This window comes from Apiospora kogelbergensis (genome assembly GCF_038363985.1).
Source record: "Apiospora kogelbergensis strain CBS 113332 chromosome Unknown utg000001l_segment0_segment0, whole genome shotgun sequence".
NCBI classification, from domain to species: Eukaryota; Fungi; Ascomycota; class Sordariomycetes; order Amphisphaeriales; family Apiosporaceae; genus Apiospora; species Apiospora kogelbergensis.
Window position 1 is genome coordinate 5,622,129 of NW_027117418.1, and position 23,427 is coordinate 5,645,555.

The window sequence follows — 23,427 nt, forward strand, 5'->3', positions numbered from 1 at the left end:
CTGACGAATGCCGGCCGACGGGTATCTGGCGTTCCACTCCCGTTCCCCTTGGTAATTGCTTGGCGGCAAGATCTTCAGAAGGATGAGGTCAGCTGTAATGCAATTGGTAGATGGCAGATGGGTACCGGGACACCCGCTGCACGTGTGCGACGCGACGGATGTATGTATGCCGCGACGCAACACGAAGGAATACACATACATGCACAGCAGCCAGAGTTCTGGTCAGAGCATCCATTCAATGCACAAGATGCGAAGCGTCAGTAAGCGCGCCGGAACGGAGCGTTACACTTTAACGCTAGCCTCCTCTTCGACTGGCCTTCGACTGGCCTAGAGGCATTGCCTGCCGAGCCTGGCGCATGGCTAATGGCTATTTGCTCCGTAGATGGGGGTCCCACAGGACTGCCACAGGTCCCAGGCACAGGCACAGGCACAGGCACAGGCACAGGGCACAGGGTCCTACGACGCCCGCTAATGTGACAGACAACCACCACGGCCAGAACACGGCGTCGCTCAGCCACCCTCGTATGTGTACGCATTTGGCGTTTCGCCCCAATCGTCAGTACTCGATGTGCTCGGAAGCGGCTTTCTTGACGGCGAATGGGAATTGCATCGGGGAACGAAGGGCGAAGGAAAAGCCATGACATGACAAATGGTTGATCTGATAATTTTGCCGGTGGTCCCTCCACTCTCTACTTCCAGGTTCCCAGGTCTTGGGCTCTGCCTTTTGTCCCATCATCCATGTCGCAAGCCCAAGGCTGTGCTGTGTGCTGCATGGATTTGGGTGGGATTAAGGGGCTATTGAAACGCGTGTAGATCGTCGCAGTCTCAAGATGCGCCTGCCAACACACTGCGCCAACACGCTCCCCTTCTCGCCTTCTGCCCCTCTACCCTCCGGTCAGACAAGGAAAGGAACCCTGGCGAACCTACCCACAAACACCCCCCCGCCGACAGTCAAACCTACTGGTTTCAACCTTTCTTTCATTCATTTCTTGCTGTCTTATCGTCACCAACTTAACCCGTTCGATAATAACCACCTTTGGGGGCCCTTGTTTGTTCCCGTCCTGTCCTGCCCTGACCTGTTTGTTCATTGTTTTCCTTCTCTTGACGTAGCTGTGTGCTGAGCTGTGTCGTTGTTTTCTTTGTTGTAATATACTACCTTTCTTATCTACCTATACCTACTTTCACTACTATACTTCGAAAATCCTCCGCTTCCCGCAGGTGCCCGCCATTATGCAGGAACCTGCCTTGCAGCAATCCAAACCGGAGACGCAACAGCGAGATCCCACCCACCCCGTTCCGGACCTCGAGATGGGCAGCACTCCGCAATCACAGCGCGGCGGCCCGGCAGAAACCGACTATGACTTCCAGCCCTTCAATTGGAAGAGGTTCTTCCTGAGTCCCAAATACTTACGTACGCTATGCTATCCCTCGGCATGAACCCATCTTCTGGACGCCCGCACCGGCGCCCGGCATCGGGCCACAAGCCACTCCCCCCTTGGCTCGTACCCTAACTAACTCATGAACCAACATACAGCATGGCACATTCTCATGGTCATTGTAGGAATACTCACAGGCCTGTTGGTTATTTACCACGACCAAGTAGTAGAGGTCAGTAGCAGCCGTCCTGTCAAGCTGCGCCGCCCAGCGACTAACACGAACATGCTGTACCATAGATCCTAAGGCCCTTCTCGGAAAAGGTCCGTGATCTACCAGCAGGCTGGCTCATACCCATTGTCATTCTCATCATCATTTCTTTTCCTCCATTGTTCGGCCACGAGGTGATTGCACTACTGTGTGGTGTTGTCTATGGCCTGTGGATTGGTTTCGCCGTCGTCGCGGCCGGCACGTTCTTGGGAGAAGGTATGGAGCTGTCCCCAGTCTGGCTCCTCTTGGGAGAGAAGCTCATTTGCTAAACCACGTTTTGTTGCAGTCGGTACCTGGTTTGCATTCAAGTCGTTGCTGCGCCAGAAAGCTGTCAAGATGGAGAGGACGAATCTAAACTACGCCTCTCTCGCACGGCTAACGCGAGACGGCGGGTTCTGGGTAAGTGGCAAATACAACATTGCATTCGTTCCATTAGCAACTCGTCTAACCTGCCTATAGATTGTGTTCTGGATCCGTTTCTCCGTCATCCCCTCGCATTTTTCTACCGCTGTGTTCGCCACCTGCGACGTCAAATTCTGGCACTTCGCCGTGGCGACCTTCCTGACGTTACCCAAGCAGATCATTCTAGTTTACTTGGGTGTCTTGCTGGTGGCTGAAAAGGAAGGCAACGTGGTGCAAAACGTTGTGCTCGCCATTACCTTTGCCGTCACCATTGTCGTCGGTGTTATTATCTACAAGCGGATGAGGACAGCCAAGGCCGCACTTCGAGCGGAGCAGGTGAGGAGGAAGACTGGGCAAGCAGGAGGACAGACGCAAGGTGTCGAGGATTTCGCAGCAACCGGCGCGGACTCCACCAGAAACGGCTCGATCCCCTTGGTATACCAGCAATATCATACGCAGCCCGCATACGTCCCGCCCTTGTCGAGAGACGATACTGCTATGGCAGAAGACCGGTATTGGAGGCCACAGGATTCTACCACGTCATTACCGCAGCAGCAAAGTAAACAAGAGCCCCGCGAGTGGCTATAGATGCGAGGCGGTTCCTGGACTTGGAAGGATAACGGAGGGATTTGCATGTATTATTTGGGCATGGTTGGACCAGGGAATCGGTAAGGACTGTGTGTCCACGGTCACATTTGGGCACAATATCGATTACGGATGCTTGGGTTTTATCGCAAGGCGTTGGGGATCATCATTTTAACACCAGGACTCTTTTTTATGACGCTGGTAGGAAGCTCACTACCAAGGCTAATCGGGAAGGGGAGGTCTACCCAGGCATTTCCACGAACACAATACCGAAGCGCATCTACTATATATATGTGGCAAAAGCTATCTCACACCCACATGTACATATTTTCGAGATGCAAACCATGGAGTCCTCCAGGAGCGGGTGTATGCTCGTTTTCGGAGACTAGGTTCATCCTAATATTCTGTTAGTTTTTTGTCGAACCGAAACTCGGGTTCAAGTCACGGCGGAAGTGGCCGAAGGAAACCGGTCAAGCAATGCTTCCGAGTTGATATCCCAGTCTTTGTGTGCTGGACATCGGAGATGAAATTGGCCTATATTACTTTTCGCAAGCTTCCAACTGATCCATCATCCGGTGTTGAATGTTTCTTGTGAAAATGAGCTTATCTGCCCTACGCCCGTCCCCTCTCACGTGGGAAATTGGCATTGACGAATCAGTCCAGACCGTTTGAACCAAGTAATATCAGGTTAATTACGTTGATGCCACCGGACACGTATTCGAGGTCTGCAACCCCAAGGTACTCACCTAGCTTCGAGCTATGGGTTGGGCTTCCTCAATGCGATGAAACTATAACCTACTTACAAGTACTTCCCTCAAATAGTGACAATCCTGTCATTGCTGCTGCCGCTGCGAAGGTGGTGTGGGTGGTCGGACGAATTTTGCAAGCTGCCCCTATTCCCACCTTTGTCGAATATAAGGAAAAGAAATAGGGGCAGCTCGGATATTTCTCGTTGGATCTTGATTCATATGCGCTCCCCAGGCCCATCAACTACTCGGCTATGGACAGATGACCAATCGCGTCGAAAGCAAGTTCATGGCGTCATTGGATACTCGACCAAGATATGCCGAGCTGGCACAGAGGGTGGGACAATGTCTCGGTACCGTAGCTTGTGTGGACATGAATGTCCTTAGAGCTCCTTCCGGAAATCATCGGGTCCTCTTATTGTTATACCAGGGGAAATATTCACTTGTGTGTGTCATTTGTAGATTTCATGGAATCATTATGATTCCAAATACATTTGGATTTGCAATTCCCAGCAAGGGTTAAGATATTCCCTCTCTAAGCCAGCTCCCGACACGACGTTTCCATTTGAGAGTGAAAATCAAAGAGGGACTCCAGGATCCATTCTCAAGCATCTGAAAACTTCGCTTTGGTGGGCGAAGAACAAGTCGAAAGCATCCCCATCCGGCAATCCTTGCCTATATTGTTGTACCCAGCCGTAGGCTCGTCATCCCGTTGCTCATTCATCCTCTCTCTATCTTGAGATACTTTCGCCCCCAAAAACACCGGCAGACGCGCAACCCAGCCCACCGATAGCGGCAAGCCCCCAGGACAGCGAGGCGCTCTCCCAGTCTGGCTCCTCGGGAGGTAGAATGTCGCCCTCGACGACCTCCCGGGCTTCTTCCGCACTCGGTCTATATGCCTCTTCTTCCTCTGCAAGCTGCCTGTTTGCTCGACCTCTCTTGCGTGGTGTCGACGCTGAGATATCATCACTCGCGCCGCTGGAGCTCGCAATGCTCGCCAATCTGCGCTGGGCCCGGCCACCTCGATAGACAGCCGTGGAAGACGCCTCCAGCTCCGAGCCCTCGTCAGCTTCGGGCTCGGCCTTGATCATCGTCTCGTGCGAGTCGGGCTCTTTTGAAGAAGACAAGGCTTCCGCAACCTCAGTACCGTAGTACGGCACTGTCGATTTGATGATGGCTTCAACATCCGTTGCTCGAACTGCGGCCCAGACCCCCAGACTCGCGACACATATCAAAGCGTCCCATCCGACGGCCATAACAGCTGGGTGATCGGAGATGGAGCCGAGCACTTTACCCAAGGCGGTAGAGCTGCGCTCCCAGGCAGATCGCTCCTCAACGTCCCAAGGGATAAAGCGGCTGTGTCGGTGGTGGTGCGAATTCGGCATGTTATACCTCAGCCCGTAGAAGGTAGCCTTAGCATGAAGGAAGAAGCTGGCGGCGGAAAGGAACCGGAATAGGGCCGTAAAAGAGCTATGTGTGTTGTGCGGGTGCGGGTGGACTGTGCCCCAGTTTTGGGGTATAATTTTCGAGAGAAGCAGCGGCAAGAATGTGGCCAGCCGAGAGACCAAGGCTACCTTGACAAACGAAGGTGTCTCGGCGGCATGAGGAAGCAGTCCGATAGCGGCGAGGTTCACAGCCAGCCCCGTCAAGAAGACGGCTGGGTGAGGGCACCAGTTGTTGGGCTTGGGAGGAAAGAAGTAACGGTGGAATCTTGTCCAAATCGAAGCAGGGACGGGAGTAACAGGAAGCTCGACGTGACTCTCCCCCGATGGGATAGGCGTTGGCGTGAGCAGTAAAGCTAGGTAGAACAGATTTTGGGCAAAGGACAGGTTCACCAGATGCGCGAGTGCCATAAAAGCCGGCAACATAGGGATTCGTTTCCGACGCCCTTCGATGGCCAAAAGCATGCCCAAGGCGACAGTGGCGAGGTCAACCTGCTGCCCCCACCAAAAGCGACGGGCCTTCTCGGCAACGATCTCGTATGCATCGAAATAGACAGGAGTGTCATTCAGCCAGTGAGCGAGGTACAGCTCGCTCGAGTTATTGAAGCCCGGAGTGAGACCCTGATTGCCGAACAACCTGGACGTGACGTCAGCATAAATTCTCTCTCGACGTGAGTCGAAGTAGGCATACCGTTGAGGTAGCGCATACCCCCTGTGGTCGGCCCATGCTCTGTAAGACAGTGTAGCATATCGAACAGTTGAGTATGCAGCCCAAGACAACGCGGTGGCGGCAAGTCCAAGGAATACGGGTGCCAACTTTGCGCGTCTCGATAGACGCCGGCGCGTATCCTGCGACGGGGATAGCGACTTGTATGATGTGTACAAGCTGGCGCCAACGGCGTAAGTCAAGTAGACGACCAGGCCTAAATGACTGACAGCCACGCCCAACGGCACGTAGCTAAAATACACAGGATGTCCAGTTAGCCGTCGGGTCTGTGGCGATAAGTGAATGCGGCGCAAGGCAGACGTACCTTGGCGGGTGGAGGTTGGGGACGGGGGCCATCTCTAAATCATTCCCTGGTGCTGGATGTGTGGTCGGAAGACTTCTCTGTTTCCCAAGGTCCGAGTGGATCAGGAAGACAATCGGCCAGGCTGATTCGGGTTCCTGCAATGATGCTGTTGTCATGTAATCAAAAGTCAACGTGGGTGTAGGTAAGAAGTGTAAATTCGAGGCGCGTAGAAGCTAGCTGTAGCGCGGACCAACTTGATGCGCCATGACGTGAGGGAGGCTTTCGGCGACAATACGCATGCAATCAAACGCTCGGAGGGCAGAGGGGGAATGCCATGCATGTAAGCAGTGTCATGTCCAATATATATATATTTATCTCCTGGGTAGGCGAGGGAGTCTGAGTGAACCGTCTTTGGATGTATCCTTGTGCGTATCTGTACATTACATCATAAGCGACATCCACCCTCTCTCTCCCGTCGTATGTATGATAATGCCCACAGCGCATCGCTTCGAGAAGAGGCCGGCGGCTCGAGAAGAGAGACCTTCGCGAGAGGAGAATGTTTGTTTTGATGTCTCCTCAACGGTTAGGGAGTAAGTGCGCTGTAAACCGCCCGAACAGGGGTAAGCTCAGAGCCCAAGCCAGGCCAATTACAGGAATTCCAGGGCCCGAATTGGACCCCAGGTTATTCGAAATGTCCCGCTTTAGTGGGCAGCCAAATGTGTTTCAAGACATTCCTTGCGCAACTAAGCACGTGGAAATTGCGATTCGTCAACCTCGCACCCACTGCTGTCGCAAAACATCTGGGGAGCCGTCCTATGCTTCTCTAGATCGATACACTTCCAACGCCCCAAGAAAATCCGCCCGAGGAAGCCTGTCAATAGACAGACATCTTGTTCTGCCATGTACCATCTAGCCAAAGGCCTGTACCGGCTCGCGACGAGCAAAGAAGGTAAGGGGAGACACTCCCTCCCCCTCGCCCACGCACTATGTTCTTACGTAGCATGTATGGCTGTATGGCATCGACCCACGCAACCACGCACTTCTTCCTTTTTCTCCTCTCCCCACCAGCGTGAGCAGCCCGAACTGACACCCGCGCGCGCGCGCCATCAATCAGAGTACTCGGTAATCCTCCTAGGTCTCGACAATGCGGGCAAGACGACGTTTCACGAGCAGGCCAAGTCGCTCTTCACGCCCGAGCGCCCGGACCCGAAGCTGCGGACGGTGCCGACGGTGGGGCAGAACGTGAGCACCCTGACGCTGCCCGACATGTACCTCAAGATCTGGGACGTCGGCGGCCAGCTGTCGCTGCGCCGGCTGTGGCAGAGCTACTACGCCTCGTGCCACGCCATCGTCTTCATCATCGACAGCACGGACATCGGCGACGGCCTGCTGCTGCGCAACGGCGTGGGCGAGGACGGCGACGAGGACGACGAGGACGGCCAGGTCGACGACCGAAACAACGAGAACTCCCCCGAGACCGGCGCCAGAAACGAACGAAGGTCGTCCAGTAGCCGCGGCCACGTGAGCAGCGGCAGCCAGCACCTGGGCCGGCTGGACGAGTGCCGCTTGGTGCTGGAGGATGTGCTGCAACACAGCGAGACCGAGGGCGTGCCGCTCTTGATTCTCGCCAACAAGCAGGACCGCGAAGACTGCGTCGAGGTGGTCAAGATCAAGGAGGGGCTGGTCAAGAAGGTGTTCGAGGGCGAGAAGGCGAGCTCCATTCGCGACTCCAGAGTGCTGCCCGTCAGTGCTTTGACCGGAACAGGAGTCAGCGAGGCCGTGGACTGGGTACGGAGCCGGGTGAAGTGGAATAAGGAGTCAAGACCACCCGTTATGCGATAGACGACGAACCGGTAGGGCTACACCGTAGGTGGCGGGAAGGGCGAGTCTTTTCTCTGGGTTGGCGTTTCTCAAGCGACATGCAGACGGCGTTAGGTAACGGGGGCAGGAAACGGTTTACGCAAGGCTTGCGAGATCATCATATAGCAGCGATTCAAGGGGTATCCTCAAGATGGTGGGTATCATTGGTCTATTTTTGGGCGCCTTTCCAATAGAAGAAGAGTAGGGCTTTATTCTACCTTGCGTTCTCGGCAGACAGCTCTGCCAGAAGTCCACCTTTATTCCTGCGCTTCGAGTCCTCAGCCAGCTTCTGGTCCACGAAGTCTGAAAGATCCTTGACCTTCTGAAGGGCCAAATTGGAGCACTGCAGTACCGTCACGGCCTCGACAGGGGCACCACCAGGCTTGGCTACCTGGCATATCTCCCCATGCTTATTCATGCTGATGGTGCAGCTACTAACACGCAGTTGCTCTTCCAAACGTGTAGTATCCAGAAGCCAGATGTCCTTTTCCTCATCCTCACCAACGGATACAGTTCCAAAGAAGCTGAAGGTAATGCAGAAGGGCGAGTGCAACCAACTCAAAGGGACGGGCTCCCTCTCGGCCGGGGTGTAAACGGTCAAGGTGTCTCCCTCGATGCTTGTGTCGGGTTTGCGGAAGTGGCGCAGAGCTGCGACAACGGCCAAACACGAGGCATCGATCAGGTTGCCGTCGTGGGACAGGACGTGCAGGTCCACTCGGATGGACCAACACTTCTGGCCAGCCACCAGACATAGAGACTCGGTGTCTAGGGCGTTCGAGCGGCGCACCGTCTTCTCTAGTAGCCTCGACAGCAGGACTTCGGTTTCTGTCGGGCGGTTGACCTCGAACGCGGGCGAGGCCATGGGGCTGAGCTCTGTGGTGATGGTGAAGATGCCATCGAAAGGTCGGTCTGTGTACGGCACCGTGACTTCTGCGGTGACCTTGGCAAGGATCCTAGAGGCGTAGCCTGGTCAGATCCCGTTTGCATCCTCCGAGGTGCTGGGCTCGCATGCGGAAAGGGGAACCTACCTCGTCTTGCCCAGGGTGACGTCTGCGACTCCATACTGGTCGCCAAACTTGAGATCAAGCGGGCGGAACTGGTCGAGGGCGCGCGCATCCAAACGGTGGCCCTCTCTCACGGCTTTCAAGACGAAGTCCTTCTCATTCTGTGAGGGTTCGGCCTCGCGCGGCATGGTGAGTGGTTGAGAGAAGGAATCGGGCCTCTGGGAGAAGGGAAAAAACAACAATGCTTTGCGAAGATTCGAGGTGGGATGCAATCAATACAACTTTACTGAGTAGATGCCGTGGTGGGGCTCCAAAATCGTATGTATTTTAGCGTCCAACCGCGGCTCCTCCCCATATTCCGCGTTCTCCTGCCCATACCCAAAAGTCGGTGGTTTGGATGCAAGACGCCGACCACCAACTTTCTCTCACACTTGCCGTCTTACTTTCAGGCACATATCAGCATATTCAACCACGCCCCCCTCACGCCTGCGCGTAGCACACTAAATCCTTTGCCAAAGCCACCATGACTACCGCCCACAGACCTACCTTCGATCCCGCGCGCGGCAAGGAGGCTTTGCGCGGCCCGGCATACCACCAACGACTCCTTCCCGCACACACACAGTTGAAATACCGGCAACCGGGACAAGGCGGTGCCGCCGATCCCCAAGTCCGCGACCTGCGTGAGGAACTTCTGGCCGCCGAGGCCGCCCACTTCGCCAAGACCAAGAGCGGCGGTGCCCTTCCTGCGCCCGAGTCCGACGACACTTCGGCTTCCAATGGCGCCAAGCGCCCTCTGGCGCTGACATCGCACGCCGACGGCGAGGAGGATCCCGAAGCCAAACGGCGGCGTGTGCTGGAGGAGTCGCGAGACATAGATGCGGACGACGACGACGACGACGGCAGCGAAGAAGACGACGACGATGACAGCGACGACGATGATAGCGATGACGACGAGGCCGAGCTGGCGCGCGAGCTGGAGAAGATACGGCGGGAGAAGGCCGAGAAGCGCGAGAAGGAGGAGGCCGAGCGCGCCGCCGCCGAGGAGGAGGAGCGGGAGCGGGACATCGCGCTGGGCAACCCCCTGCTGAACAAGCAGAACTTCAACATGAAGCGGCGGTGGAATGATGACGTGGTGTTCAAGAACCAAGCCCGAGGGACCGAGGACAAGGGCAAAAAGAAGGAGTTCGTCAACGTAAGTACCACCAACGCCTGTTTATACATTTTCCATGTTGAAAAGCCGGGCCAATACATACTGACTTATCTGCAGGATCTGCTGCGATCTGACTTCCACAAGCGTTTCATGGGCAAGTATGTGCGCTGAGCCGCTCCGTGGCGGATTATTTAGAGATACCCAAATAGAATGAACACAGGATATGACAACGGCAGCGTTACGGGGAGGACTATGCTGTCTCGTAGGACGGGCAAATGAACTTGCCTTCGAGTAACGAGGAGTTTTGTATAGAAATCACAACCACGGTGGGCCAACCCAGGGATTGGCTTTAATACATACAGCATTATTGATCCTGCCAAGTAGCTTCTTCGTCACCTTTACCTTGCTGATGACATATACCGTTTCCCCCTAGCTCCGCGTACAGGCGCGTCATGCTAAGCTGGATCCCCTGTCCTAGGTCCAAGATACGAAGGCACTTGGCTGAAGTCCCTCTATCCCTACTGACCCTTCTTTGTCTCGCTCGTTGCCTTGGCGCTATTCAGCGCCGTGTGTGCCTGGAACCCAGCAAGTCCGGCCTGGATGGCATCCAGACTCCGAAGCTTCCTTCTCAGCGTCTTGACACTGTCAAACAACAAGACTGCATATTGTAACAATGTCAGCCGGCTAGCTACGTTTTGTTTGTTTCCCCCTTGCTCTCACACGACTGTTGGGCGCGGTCTGGGAGGCAAGGAATGGGAGAGTGCAAAAGGGGTAGATAGGAATCAGCGACACCGCGAAACTTACAAGCAGGAATAATAGCCCAGGGCAGATTGAAGCCGACGTAGTAGACCCAGAAGTACATAAACTCGGGCCGGCTGTGGGAAAGGCCGCTGAAGTGCATCTCGACGAGACTGGTGGCATAGTACAGGGCGACGCCGTACAGATGCGCCATGCACATGATGATCTGGAGCGGATGGCGGAGGTGGCTGTCGACGACAATGCTGGCCGCACAGGCGAAAGCGAGGGGTCCCTCGGTGAACTGGGAGTTTCATAAGGAGGTGCCATGGTCAGCGACTTGCCATTACCTGATAGGATACGGTATCATGATGGGATAAAGGGGGAAAGGGAAAGGGGGGCACCCACGACAGTAATGGTCTCCACGCTGAGCATGAAAGGGTCGGATGTCAAATACCTAGAGTCCGAAAGGGTATACTCCTTCCAGAGCTGTGCGAAGAGGTTCTGAGACGATGCTAATGTGGCATGGTTGACGACAAAATAGCCTGTGCGCCAAACGGTGGTTGGTGTCAGTCTCAGCGACTCCTCGCCTTCCATCCTACAGGGCCCCGAGAGAAGGGGAGAGGTCTGGCGTGTTCTCACCTTCAAAGAAGCAATGTAGCGAGCCACCTGAAGCCCGTATAATTTCAGTTTATTAGTAAAACTGCCCACCCACTAACTCACATGGCATGGCTTGGTTGGAAAGAACGGGGAACGAGTTCTTCCCAGCTTGCTGCTTGACTTACACAAGACGAACCAGCAGATCACTGCCAGGCTTGATTTGGTCAGAGTCGGGTTCACACGTAACGCGACAGTGCTCATAAGCAGCATGACGCTGGCTAGCATGCCACCCAGCGACAAGATCAGCGTCGGGACGGTGGCGGTATTGGCTTCATAGTTCGGGATGGCGACGCCTAGGGGGTAATAAGGATGCATGGGCTGTGGCGGCGGCGACGCCTTGGCCATGGATTCCGAAACGGCATCCCGGTTGATGTGGCCGCCCCAGATCCAATCCCAAACTACAATCGACATGTTCCCTTGATTAGCCAGCTGGATGAACGAGGGCGTGACGGGCGTGGCGGGCGTGGCGGGCGTGGCGGGCGTGGCGGGCGTGGCGTTTGCCAGGGCGGGATGATGTCTGTCGGGAAAGGGACGGCTGCCAGACAGGAGAAGGCGAGATGCCGAAAAGGGATGAGAGCCAAGGGAGATCCGTGCTCCACGCGTGCCCCACTTCCCCTCTGGCCGAGCCGGCTCCGGTTGAGGGCTTGGATGGCTGACAAGCAGAGCCCGGGCGGCTCCTCGCCAGCCTCTATTTATATATATATATGTCATCACTTCCACCGAACCCTCCTTGGGCCAGGCAAAATACACGGGCACACGAAAACATGTCGGCACTAATAGAAGTGACCCTCTCCTGGCTGCTCCAGAACTTCAAGCACCGCGACGACAAGCTGTTCGTCAAGGGCCCGGCCTTCGCCCACCACCCGAAACCGACCCTCTCGGTCACTTCGCCAGACTGCGGCGAGACGGACGCCCAGCTCGCCGTCGCCTACACGGCCGACGGCCTGGGCGCCCATCCGGAGCTGACATGGACGGCGCCGGCTGCTGTCCAAGACCAAGTCCGGGAGTGGTTGCTCGTCAGCGAGGACCCGGACGCGCCGCTGCCGACGCCCATTGCTCACGGGTGCGTCGCCAATTGCCCCCTTCTACTCATGTCTTTGATGTCCTCGTGCGCGTGCGCTGGGCTGGCAGCCGTCTGTGGTCAAGGCTGATGATAGATTGCTGACCATGGGGCCGAACGGGCACGATAGTGTATTCGGAGGCATCCCCGTAGCGAAAACCAACGTCAAGGCGCATGATTTCGACATCCAAGACGAAGCACAGGCCCTGCTGAAGGGCGGATTCCATTACGGAGTCACTCGTCGCGGAGTGCCGTACATACCCCCACGGCCACTGCTGAGCCACGGGCCGCACCGGTGTAAGTTCCGAGATTATGCTCTCTGCTACCCGCATCGAAGCTAAACGCTACAAGACTTTTTTTGTTGTCGCGCTGAGCAAGCCGCTCGAGGCTGGGCTGCTGAAGGCGAAGGCAACGAGAGAGCAAATCGCCGATGCTATCGTCGGGAAAGTCGTCGGCTGGGGTCAATGGGTGGGGAGTTGTGAGAGGAAATGGGCTTAGAAGAGCAAAAGTCACAGAGTGCTCGATCCAGGAGGGAGTTGAACCCACTTGCCTTCAAGTATACTCCGTATCGTTTATATTTCCATGCTGATTTCGTCCTTCAATCACGGTAGTTACGCGAATCAAGTAAAGTGTATGACTTTATAGGGGATATCAGTTGGGCAACCGAGACAATCAACCCGCCATAAAACAGTGCCAGACTAGGCATTATCGAAGTAACGGCGCCACCCAATACATCGTCATATATGCGTCAAGGCCCCAAGCCCACAGGTGCTAGTAAGCTCGGCTCGAAATTCCAATCGAAATCATCCATGAAAGACCAATCAATGTGCGCCAGGGGGTCAGCCCCCGATGCAGCCGCCGTCCCGACGCCCAGCGTCGCCGAGCTCGTTGCCAGCGCCGACGCCGGCGCCAACATATCACTGCTGTTGGCATCGCCCTCGGCGTTGGGGACCTGCGCAGTAGCAGCAGTCTTCGGCCTCATCGTATCTATATCATTCTTCCAGAGCTTCAGACAGTCAAAGCACACCCCGGCCCCGAAGCGCTGGGTCCCGACCGAGACCGTGGGCTCCCCGTGCCAGATGTTGGTGGACTGCGCCACGCTCCAGAAGGAGTCGAAGAGTACGGCGAGCCGGGCCCCTAGGTCGCCTTCCTGGACGACCGAGCGGCGACACACGGCCATGCAGTTGGCGGCGCTGCGCTCGGCACCTTGCTTGTCCAGACTTTGCTTGTACGAGGACCGGAATACCTTGTATATGATGCACATGGCCGACAATAGGGAACGAAAGGCAAAATGCGGCATGTGTTTCAAGAAGCCACCCTGGTCGTCTAGGCTGAGGGCGTCACGTAACACGGCCTGTGCGGTGGTGTATGCACGCAGGATGTTGCGTTTCAAGGCTTCGGGGTTATAGCCCGGTAGAGGTATGAGATAGTATGTCTGGATCTCCAACTGTACAAGGAGGGCATTGAATTTGTCCATGTTGTCTGTAGTGGCTGGTCAGCGAAAAAAGCAAAAGTAAATACCATGTCCGGCATCTGTCCCGGCGCTAGACACCTACCGGCTCGCTCCGAACAGATTAGTCCGCGGATGTTGTCGAAATCGTCCTCGAGTTGTTGTACAATGTACGAAGAAACCCCCTCGGACTCTTCCAAGCATGCAGCCATTGTTTTGCTCGCCCGGTGAGCGTACTTCTGGCACTCCAGGAGCACCCGGAAGGACGAGGGGACATGGAACGGCGTCTTGCCATCGATGACGTTCTGCACCGTCTGGTTGAAGAGGTTGCCTAGCGGCGGCAAGCCCATGTAGTGCGATGACCTGCAACCCGATTTAGCTACAACTCTACGCGGCTGGTATGCTGTGCTGTCATCGTCTCTCACCTCTGCGCGACGACATTATACCCCGCCCAAGTATAATGTGCTTCTTCGTCTGTGAAGCTACCTTGGAAGCCCCCGAAACTAAAGGCCGGATTGGAGCCCTTACCAGCCTGTAAGCCCAACAGCAGCGAGGCATTCATGATGACGCCGGTGAACATGCAGGTTGGATCGTTGACGAAACGCACATCAGGGAAGGCCCAAGTGCAGATGAGGACCATGGCATTGATGGTGTGTATGCTGATGGGCAGACTCGACAGGACGGAGAACAGTTCTCGCTTCATGGCGTCGAGAAGAAACGGCAGAACCTGGGGGTTCTTGGCGTAACGCCGACAAGCCACCAGGATGACGGTCCAGAACAGCACTTGCCCGGACTCGTAGCATTTGTTCGGATCCCGCTGCGTCAGTATGGGCATATATGGATGGAAATGCTCGAAGTACCTGGGGAGCTTAGACTATGCGCGATAAATATGACTTTGGGATGCTTGCTATTCGGAACCCCACTTACATCTTGAAGTAGTAATCGATATCTTCGCCTGTAAAGGGCTGTGAGCCGAGAGCTCTCGGACGGCTCGGCTCGATGGGGACATCCTCGGCGAGCGTCGTCGTCGGCGTCTCCGTGGTGCGAGGCCCGGAAGCAGCAGCCCTGTCCGACACCGAAGCTCTCGTCGCATCCGGCGAAGGAATCACCGGTTGAGGTAGAGGCAGCTCCTTTGAAAGACGGGCGGCGGTGATGTCGCCGGTGGGGTGAGCCGAGCCGACGGTCTGCTTGATGGTCTGGATCTCCTGGACAAGTTCATCTATCTTGCTGCGGGAGTATGGCCGACATCAGAACACCGCCCCGGCATTTGCATCCAACCCCTTCTATCGGGATAACTCACTTGCGCCTGCTGACTCTCTTGTGGCTCCTGTCCACGACACATTCCAGCTCCAATCTGCTGCAGCGCTGGCACGGCTGGCTCGGCTGACTGCTCGGATTGCACCGAACCTGCCACGGGAGATGGAAGTTGTAAGCGAGGCCGTCTCCGAGAGCAACCCATGACATGTTACTCACTTTTGCATCTCGACAAGAAGTGCAGGCCGTGTTCCGTCTGATACGACTCGGCGTCGGCGTTGGCGTCGGAGTCGGTACGGCTACAGGGTCCGACATGGCGGGCTACAGACAGCGGCTTGGCTTGGACTGGACAGCAAATCCACGCAAATCCACGCGGAACTTGACGTCGTCGCCTCCAACCGAGCGATCGAACGGCTATCAACGCGAAAGGGTCCGCATAGCACAAGCACAAGCACGGACGAGATCGGGCATTGCCACAATTCCATGGTGGAAGGGCGGCGGGGACTGGTTTCCTCCATCGGCTAACTATCGGAGCCGACAGCGGCTAACGAAAAGCAGTGCAGCTAAACCAACACCACCTACGTAATTGCCCGTCAAGTCAAAGTAGTCTTCATGCCAGCCTAGCAGCCCTATCTGAGCCTGTCAATCCAGATCTACATTGTCGAGAATTAGTGACTTCTTACTCGACCCTGGGTAGTATGTGACGTAGGTATTCCTAAAGCTTGTATCCATCATGGAAGTGCCGGGTCAACTACAACTATACACGGGAATAGACCCCTGTCGTGCCACCATCGTACGATGCTCGTTGCATTTCTGGGCTTTAGCGCAACTGCCGTACTGCCTGGTTTGCCCTTATAATACTGGACTGGCATCGCCAGAGGGGTTGGTGGTGGACTTCGTCAGGTAACCTCACAGTGGCAATCCATTTCTTCTGCATCCTCTACTCCTTCAATTGTCCTCTACTCTTGATCAACTGCCGGTGATCAGCAGGCTGCTCTCCTGTGGGTATCGCCATCACCAACCCCAGGGAGAATATCCTATGTACAACAAGGCATGCAATGTCGAGGTTGCGCCAGAAGAGATATAACCCATTTGCCGGGCCTGTTCTCCTTCCAAGATGCCATACAAAACGCCTTGCATCCCACCCCAAACATACAACGACATTCGCCTTCTTTGACCTGAACTGAAACAAAGGAAGCAAGCGACCACTTCGTGAGATTATCATTTCTCCTCCCATATACTGAGGAATTCATCATCGGTGGCTGTTCCTTCGCAGCCCCAGTCCACTACCTGGCGTCATGCCGCCAGGACTAAACATGCCGCCAAAGCCCTCCATGCTCGCCATACCGGTTGCTACATCCTGCCCCAGTTCCGGAGCTTCCATGTTGAACGGCATAAACCACGCCGACGACGGCTCTGAGTGGTAGCCCGAAGGCAACCCGCTGGGTCCTCCCTCACCCCCACCGCCAACATTGGCTCCATTACCACCCCCAGCATGGTGATTCGTACCGGCCAGAGCATCCCAGTTTATCATAGCTTCTTGTCCGCTGATAGTCGTTGGATCTATCCCGCCGTAGGCCCCAAACACGAGTTGCCGGTCGAGGTGTGGCATCATTCCGGATGGATTGTTTGCCAACCCGAGTGAAACCAGATCGTGGTCATATAAACCCGGAAGACCGTGGTGGCTGTGATGGCTATGTGCAGCAACAAAGTGCGGGTGCCCATGTCCATGCCCATGCCCTGCCCCGATGGGGCTGATGGGCGAAAGTGCATGATACGCTGCCATGCTACCCGCAGCGGCATTTCCTACAAATTCGAGTTCAACTACGGACTTCACAGACCAAGGGATGGGGCATGATGGACTTACGTTGTTGGCTACTCAAGCGAGCGGCATATTGCTGGCGCTGGTGGTGTAGCCTCTGCTGGACATGCTCGGGGAGGGTGTTTGGGTTGAGATCGGTAAGTAGCGGCTCGAGGTGCTGCGATCCGCCGCGGGGTGGCATGCCGTTCTTTCTGGTGCTAATACTGGCAACCGATTTTCTCTTTGGTATTTGTGGGCGGCTCTGTGTGCCACTGGCCGCGGCCTCGCGAGTCTCGGCACTTTGAGGCGGGGAGAGCTGAGCGAACAGCTCTTCTACGGTGTACGTCTCTGGTTTTTGTTCGAGCACCGCGTCATCGCCGGACTCTTTCTTCTTGATCCCAGCAGGATCGAGGAAGTCGGATGATGACACACCGTGCGGGTATCGGTCGAACCAGTCACCATACTGGAATATGGGCGAGGCTGTGGCATTCTCGGTCGCAGGCGTTCCCTGCCGGTGAGCGTCCGCGCAGACGCGGTATTGCTCGCGAAGGTTTTCAGACATAAAATGGAACATGCCCCAGTATCGTTTCATCTTCCCCAAAAAACCTCACGTTGGTCGCCAAATTCTTCTTGGCCGACTGCTCCACTGCAACGTTACCGGAGAATATGCCAAATATGTGTACTGTGCTGGAAAGAAAGGCGCAGTATCCAACGAATGGCGCGGCAATGAAAAACGACTCGGAGTCTCTGAGTAGGTCGGATATCCTGTTGGCAGCGCCAAACGCTTTGGCGCCTGCCTTGGTAATAAAGTTCTTTGGTACATCGACATTGGACAGTCCCGCGGGCGATGACACAGCAAAGCGATTCATGAAGAGAATATTCTGTTGTATCGATATGTGAAGGAAAAGGAACTGGTTTGCCATGCCTTCGGTATCATGCAGGCGTAGGTTTTCCGCCGAGTATTTGAGCCCTTCTGGCAGAGCTGCGGCGAAATCCTCGGCTTGTTTGAGCATCTTCGAGTAGTCCGAATCAGGCTCCCACATGGTGTGATTATCGATATCTTTACCTCCCTGGTTCAAGAAGCTAATTATTTTCCCCCATAGCGAGATGGTTCGTATCATGTACGCGGCAACGCCCATGTTATCTTTGGGGTTGGACAGCTGCCCTTCATCGACGGGTACAGGATGGGGCACCTCCCCATCTAGATCTTCCGTAGGTCCCGGCATGTCCAGTTGAAAAAGCTTTTCTTTGATGGGTAACTGAATCCGGACCGTCTCCTCCCTGATAAACATGGGACGGTCGGTCCCCGAGGAGTTGAACCGATCCATGAGAAAACAGGCCCACATAGTCCTCCTCCTGACTTCTCGATCGATGAAGCTGAGCTGTGCATTCGGATTGGACCGCGTGGGGTCAAATTCCAAGTCCTTGTGCAACTGGAGGGCGAAGGCCATTCGAATTGCCTGGCCTCCTAGAGACCAGCTCCTCCCTCCATGGCATGTACCAAACTCATGCAGTCCCAGGATGAGTAGGCACGTTAAAACTGTGATGTTAGGCCATTCGTATCGCCTTGTAACGATATCTCTGGCGTGTCCGGCCCATTCTTCACCCCGTAGAAAGTTCGGGATAGCCGCAAACATGGGGTGAGTCGAGAAGCGAGCCGAGATGGCGCAAACCGAGAGCACAAGGACTGGTGGTAATGTATCGGCCCTAAAGGCGAGTTAGCCACCCGTCTCAATAAAACGGACCCTGCGAGTAACATACTTCAGTTTCCTCATGTAACTGGGTTTGTGGAGTAGATGATAGACCTGGCCATATATATTCTCAAAAAAGACCTCAGCCAGATGCTCGCGTATGTCCATGGGCGGTAAAGCCTCGCGTCCTTCGGTCAGAAGCTTGCCGTCCTCTCGTTCCTGTACCTGTAAAGACGCCGGCCTAGAATCCTCCGGCTTCGCCTTTGATGATGTCCTGGACCAGTGGTCCAAATCGTTGCCAAAGGCTTCGTCGGCGCCACGCTTCTTGACTTGCTTCCCGGCGGACAGCGCACCAATGATGCCAGGCTTGAGATTCGCACGGGTAACATTGGCGGCGGTTGCGTCTTGCTCAGACTTTGGCACAATCTTAATAATCCGGTCTTCCATTCGCTTCAGTCGCTTGTCCAACATGGTCATGTAGTCCGTCCGTGGGGCTGCCTTGCGCGTCGTGACCTTGTAAACACACGGGATGCGAGAACGAATGCAGTGCTTGCAGGCCGGCTTCTCGCCGGAGCATCGAATCTTCTTCCGCCGGCACGCGATACAAGCTAGCGGCAGTCGTTTCCGTTCCTTTCCTGCTTTCGTTTTGAGCTCGCTCCAGGCTGGCGTGATATCCGACTTGCTGTCCTTCCGCCCCATGTCTGTACCATCACCCGGCGCACCAGCGGACAGACCAAATTCGTCCGACATGTCGTCTTCCAACGAGTTAACACCCGCATGTGTGCCACCTGGGCTTTCACCTTCCGATGCGTCGTGGCTTTGCCGCCTCTCTGAGTGGCCAGTGGCGGTAAAGTTTGCACTGGGCGCACCGGATGCGATCGAGTCCTTTCCGTCGCCTATGGATGCGAGAGAGGCTTCACCGCCCGATGGGCCAAACATATCTGTGGCGTGGTCTTCGAGCCCCATCATCTGAGCCCCTTCGGGCATCTCCTGGTAGGGAAAAGAGAAGTCTTGAAAGTCAGGGGCGTCTATCAAGCTGTGTGGTGCAGTGTTGCCCGACAAGCCATCACGGCTCGAATGGAGAGAAAAACCATTCATATCGGCTGAGCCAGTCTGAACGGCCGGGCTCCCGGTCTCAGCGGAAGCTCGAGAGACATCGGGCCTGGCGGTGGATAATGAGCGATTATGGGCCTGTGACTGACTGGGTGACATTGCTGAACCGAGAGGTAAGGACCAAAGAGAACAAATACGGGCGGCGCAACAGCGGACCCAAGATCAGGCAGGGCGAGGTTTCCCTGGTTGAAACTCGCGCGCCTCACCAAGTCGCCACGGGATCGAGAGTCCCCAATGAAAGTTCCTGGGGAATATAGGCCCCACGTAGTCAAAATTGTCTCAGCTGGGGAAGGCGAAGACTGCTCGGGCTCCCCGGGAAGCGATGCCAGAAGCCACAGCGTCGTCGACGGCGTTCAGACTGAGTCTCATGACATGAAACAAAGGGATTCTTCGTAGGGCAAAGACAACGAACATGTAGGAATTGGAAGTGAAGTGAGGTACTGTTTAAGGTTTTGGGGAGGTTTCGCGACGATCGCTGCTGACGGCGGCTTCAGAAGGTTGGCAATTTGACGGGGGTGGCCCCCGGCTCAATGGCGTTTCTGATCCCTGCATACGACAGCGAATCCACTCGACGCGAGATGGGATGCGTTTTCGGCGGGCTGGTTTTTGTGGAGAAGACAGAGTAGTAGTATGTAGAGGGGGTGGTGGAGGAGGACGAGGACGAGGAGAAGGAAGGAGAAGGAGCAGGGCCGAATCAGGTGTAGTGGTAGCTGCCCATACGACTAGAATACATAGTAGCAGGTAGTATTAGTAGTAGCAGCAGGATAACCCAACCCATCTATCTACCATCCATCCCAGGCAATCCCTCCTAGCCTGTTTGGAAGGCAGAAACGACAACGGTCCAGACTGCTGCCAGATTCCGGGGAGAGAGGGTGAAGGAGAGGCCACCACCACGTGATGATGGCTAGTAAAATAGTATACTGCTAGCAGTTGCAGATGCAGGTGCGAGTGCGAGTGCAGGTGCAGGTGCAGGTGCAGGTGCAAGCGCACACGGCAGCAAGACACTAGACACAGCGCCTAACAATGTCTCGGAAGCTGAGGATGTCAATGCAAGACAAGACAGGCCTGGAGCAACAGCAGCCTGTCGACCTGGGGAAGGAGGATGCGTGGTGGTGACGATCGAGGCGACAGCAACTAGCAGCTACAGCAGATCAGGCAACAACGATAAGCGCTCTATTTGCCTGCCTGCTGCGCATTTGATACGCACAAGCGGCAATGTATCTCTTTGCCTAACATCCGAGACGCGGAGGTGTGAAAAGAAAACAAGAGAAAGCACCACCCAGCATTTCAATAAGGCTCGTGGCTGGCCCGACCGACCCTTTCCGCGTCCTGGCCCTGCTTAGAACCTGCTGAGAGATCCCGCCAGGAGGGGAAGGTTTAAAGAAGGTTGTATGTCATCCATTATTAACACAGCCCATACCGGATGGAGACAGTGGCAGAGTCGGGTAGGAAACCTTCATGGATGCAAGCTTGGAGGTAATGTCCTTGCTCGTAGTCGTACATACATGCCATACCACTAGCATGGAGGAATCACTTGTCGGAAGATCTGGTATGGTGGCGAGGCAGCGCTAATAAAAGGCCGTTTAAAAGTGCCCGGCCCCAGGAAATCCCGGTATGCCAGTTACCAGTGTCGAAGGCGACGCATTACATACGTGGTAGATACCGAGGACCAAATACTACATACGCTGGTTGGCCATGCTCGTTAGGTAAGTCCTTAGCGGAACCCGCTCCCGTGCGGTTGGACCCAGCCCGAATATCCTCTTCTTCGGATGGAGGCGGCGCTATGGTCAGATAGCACCGGCCTGATGTATCAATGAGTCGCGACAGGTCACGTCACGCCAGGATGGCAGTCCTACTTTCAAGCTTTGATTCTCCCATACAACGAACAATAGCCGGGCCGAAAGTGGTCGAGGAGGCATGCATGTGGACGATCGACAACTGCATTGCATCCGTACATACCTCAGCTACAACTCAGGATGTCCCTAGGGCAGTACAGAAGCATATGGGGCGCTCTTATATCCTGCGCCATCGCGTACATAGATGCCGCGTTCTAGATGAAAGTAACGTGCAAAAAAGAGGCAAAGCGCTGTTCCGTCGCCATGTTGCGTCGAAGGCGACCCGCGGAAGCTACCTGCAGGTGATTGATTCCCCCAGGTAGTGAATCAAGATGTGGCTGCATGTTCCCATCGGGGCAACAAGAAGGAGAAAAGCGGTGATCACGATGGCAACGTACACGTGTCGTAATGTGTTGCCATCGAGTGTCGCGCTGTTTGCCAGCTGCACCCGAGGATGCCTCTGGCTAAGACACCGGGCCAGACCAGACCGGGCCAGAGCCAGACCAGAGCGCGAAGATTTCCTGTCATGGCAGCAACAGCAACAGCGACAGCAACAACAACAGCAACAGCAACAACAACACTGAACATTTGATATTACATACATGTGGTGTGGGAGAAGCCGGAGGTGGAGCTTGAAGGTCCGGGGTAGGAATGCAACGAAAGGATGGATCGGCTGTGTGGAGTCGAGGGGAGCAGCGGGGGAGCATGGAATCTTGCTGCTGACCTCCCATCAGAATATTACATCATGAGAAGGAAAACGGTGCTGCTTTCATTTCGTATTGCACCCAGGTAGTGTTCAATTGCGTCCCCGGCCAGCATATGGGGAGCGGTGATCATGCGGATGATCGCCTCGAAAGCCCAAAGGGGAAGCCCACCAAAAGTCCAGGCTTTGAAGATCCCCGACGCCACAAGAGAGCTGCAGCCATGGGAGATGTGAATGGAAACGGAAGTCTGGTATTCTCGGGCGTTTTTCTGGCCGAGAGGCACACCCAACCTGTCATTGCAATGCATGGGTTCATTACATAGTGCACACCATCCACCCGCCATCCACCAGCCAAACACCATCTCACAGTGGCGGGAAGGGGGAGACGCCATACATACCTAATACTTGACCTACCTCGCCGGCTGCAGGCATGACTGGGGATATTGCATGGCATACATAGCGTCTGCAGGGCGACCGGTCATGGTTTTCGAGGGAGGTGGGAGGGGCTCTGGCCCAATTGGGGGAGTATTGGCCATTGTTTGCTTTTATATGTACAGCTTACTTACATGTACTGTTTCTAATTAGTAAGATACTGGAACGGGATGATCGTTGCTATAAACGGCCATGGCCTTGGTCATGCTACATTCTGGTTGGCCAGAAACTCGATAAAAGCCGAGATTAGTGGACGGCGTGATTGCTGCCCCATCCAAGAAAAGCCGGAAGTGAATTCCAATAAATCATACATGACTGCTGCAACCTAACGGTCGGTGTACTGCTACTAACAGGGAATCAGGATGATAGGTAAACTGTAACTGCTGTGCTATCCAAGTACAAGTTCCAACGTTTTGTCTCAGGCCAGGCACAGGCTACAGGCACAGGCACAGGCACAGGCGCTGACTGGCACGCATTGCTGCTGATCTGGCCTACCCTACCCTCCCCCTTCCCCAGAAACGTAGGATGGGTGTGTAAATGCAACGGAACATTTCGTGCTTACATTGTGTGTGGTTTTTTTCGTGTTTGGTCCTCAGCCCAATCAATACCTGCCTGAGTGGCCAAGGATGAAGCGCATCAGAAGGACCCCCCGTCCTGCCCGTCATTTGTCCAAGCTGCGGCAATCTCGGGGGTTAAAAGCCTCGAAGCCTTAGACTCCCACGCCTCTGGGTGGGCCTGCCTGCTTGATTAACCCCCAGGAGAAGGAGCATCAACCGTTGCATCCGCAAGCGCGAGACCTTCCAAGCCTCTTCCGAGCCGCCAAATACGTCGGGTTAGTACATCGAGTGAG

The 23,427-nt window shown here is 55.3% G+C and overlaps 10 protein-coding genes across 10 annotated transcripts; 4 read left to right on the top strand and 6 right to left on the bottom strand.

Annotated features, from left to right (window-relative positions):
* Positions 1–1,230: 1,230 nt before the first annotated feature.
* PG998_001806 (uncharacterized protein) lies at positions 1,231–2,634 on the top strand (the record flags this gene model as incomplete). Its single annotated transcript, XM_066868624.1, has 5 exons — positions 1,231–1,411; positions 1,535–1,608; positions 1,674–1,860; positions 1,931–2,043; positions 2,104–2,634. 5 exons carry the CDS (start codon positions 1,231–1,233, stop codon positions 2,632–2,634), a joined length of 1,086 nt encoding a protein of 361 aa, XP_066737039.1.
* A 1,474-nt stretch (positions 2,635–4,108) lies between these two features.
* PG998_001807 (uncharacterized protein) lies at positions 4,109–5,882 on the bottom strand (the record flags this gene model as incomplete). Its single annotated transcript, XM_066868625.1, has 3 exons — positions 4,109–5,456; positions 5,511–5,777; positions 5,851–5,882. 3 exons carry the CDS (start codon positions 5,880–5,882, stop codon positions 4,109–4,111), a joined length of 1,647 nt encoding a protein of 548 aa, XP_066737040.1.
* Positions 5,883–6,729: 847 nt separating this feature from the next.
* On the top strand, positions 6,730–7,671 carry PG998_001808 (uncharacterized protein; the record flags this gene model as incomplete). Its single annotated transcript, XM_066868626.1, has 2 exons — positions 6,730–6,778; positions 6,830–7,671. 2 exons carry the CDS (start codon positions 6,730–6,732, stop codon positions 7,669–7,671), a joined length of 891 nt encoding a protein of 296 aa, XP_066737041.1.
* Positions 7,672–7,903: 232 nt separating this feature from the next.
* On the bottom strand, positions 7,904–8,881 carry PG998_001809 (uncharacterized protein; the record flags this gene model as incomplete). The annotated part of the gene is made up of 2 exons (XM_066868627.1): positions 7,904–8,642; positions 8,718–8,881. 2 exons carry the CDS (start codon positions 8,879–8,881, stop codon positions 7,904–7,906), a joined length of 903 nt encoding a protein of 300 aa, XP_066737042.1.
* Positions 8,882–9,216: 335 nt separating this feature from the next.
* Positions 9,217–10,014, top strand: PG998_001810 (uncharacterized protein; the record flags this gene model as incomplete). Its single annotated transcript, XM_066868628.1, has 2 exons — positions 9,217–9,885; positions 9,961–10,014. 2 exons carry the CDS (start codon positions 9,217–9,219, stop codon positions 10,012–10,014), a joined length of 723 nt encoding a protein of 240 aa, XP_066737043.1.
* Positions 10,015–10,361: 347 nt separating this feature from the next.
* Positions 10,362–11,649, bottom strand: PG998_001811 (emopamil binding protein; the record flags this gene model as incomplete). Its single annotated transcript, XM_066868629.1, has 4 exons — positions 10,362–10,501; positions 10,648–10,882; positions 10,987–11,123; positions 11,364–11,649. 4 exons carry the CDS (start codon positions 11,647–11,649, stop codon positions 10,362–10,364), a joined length of 798 nt encoding a protein of 265 aa, XP_066737044.1.
* Positions 11,650–12,002: 353 nt separating this feature from the next.
* On the top strand, positions 12,003–12,796 carry PG998_001812 (uncharacterized protein; the record flags this gene model as incomplete). Its single annotated transcript, XM_066868630.1, has 3 exons — positions 12,003–12,301; positions 12,396–12,595; positions 12,636–12,796. 3 exons carry the CDS (start codon positions 12,003–12,005, stop codon positions 12,794–12,796), a joined length of 660 nt encoding a protein of 219 aa, XP_066737045.1.
* A 250-nt stretch (positions 12,797–13,046) lies between these two features.
* On the bottom strand, positions 13,047–15,317 carry PG998_001813 (uncharacterized protein; the record flags this gene model as incomplete). Its single annotated transcript, XM_066868631.1, has 5 exons — positions 13,047–13,789; positions 13,855–14,111; positions 14,174–14,608; positions 14,676–14,975; positions 15,049–15,317. The coding sequence occupies 5 exons, from the start codon at positions 15,315–15,317 to the stop codon at positions 13,047–13,049; spliced, it is 2,004 nt and encodes a 667-aa protein (XP_066737046.1).
* Positions 15,318–16,254: 937 nt separating this feature from the next.
* On the bottom strand, positions 16,255–19,706 carry PG998_001814 (uncharacterized protein; the record flags this gene model as incomplete). The annotated part of the gene is made up of 4 exons (XM_066868632.1): positions 16,255–16,808; positions 16,870–17,344; positions 17,415–18,510; positions 18,565–19,706. The coding sequence occupies 4 exons, from the start codon at positions 19,704–19,706 to the stop codon at positions 16,255–16,257; spliced, it is 3,267 nt and encodes a 1,088-aa protein (XP_066737047.1).
* Positions 19,707–19,886: 180 nt separating this feature from the next.
* PG998_001815 (uncharacterized protein) lies at positions 19,887–22,681 on the bottom strand (the record flags this gene model as incomplete). Its single annotated transcript, XM_066868633.1, has 6 exons — positions 19,887–20,047; positions 20,162–20,329; positions 21,260–21,388; positions 21,841–22,022; positions 22,185–22,436; positions 22,560–22,681. The coding sequence occupies 6 exons, from the start codon at positions 22,679–22,681 to the stop codon at positions 19,887–19,889; spliced, it is 1,014 nt and encodes a 337-aa protein (XP_066737048.1).
* Positions 22,682–23,427: the final 746 nt, after the last annotated feature.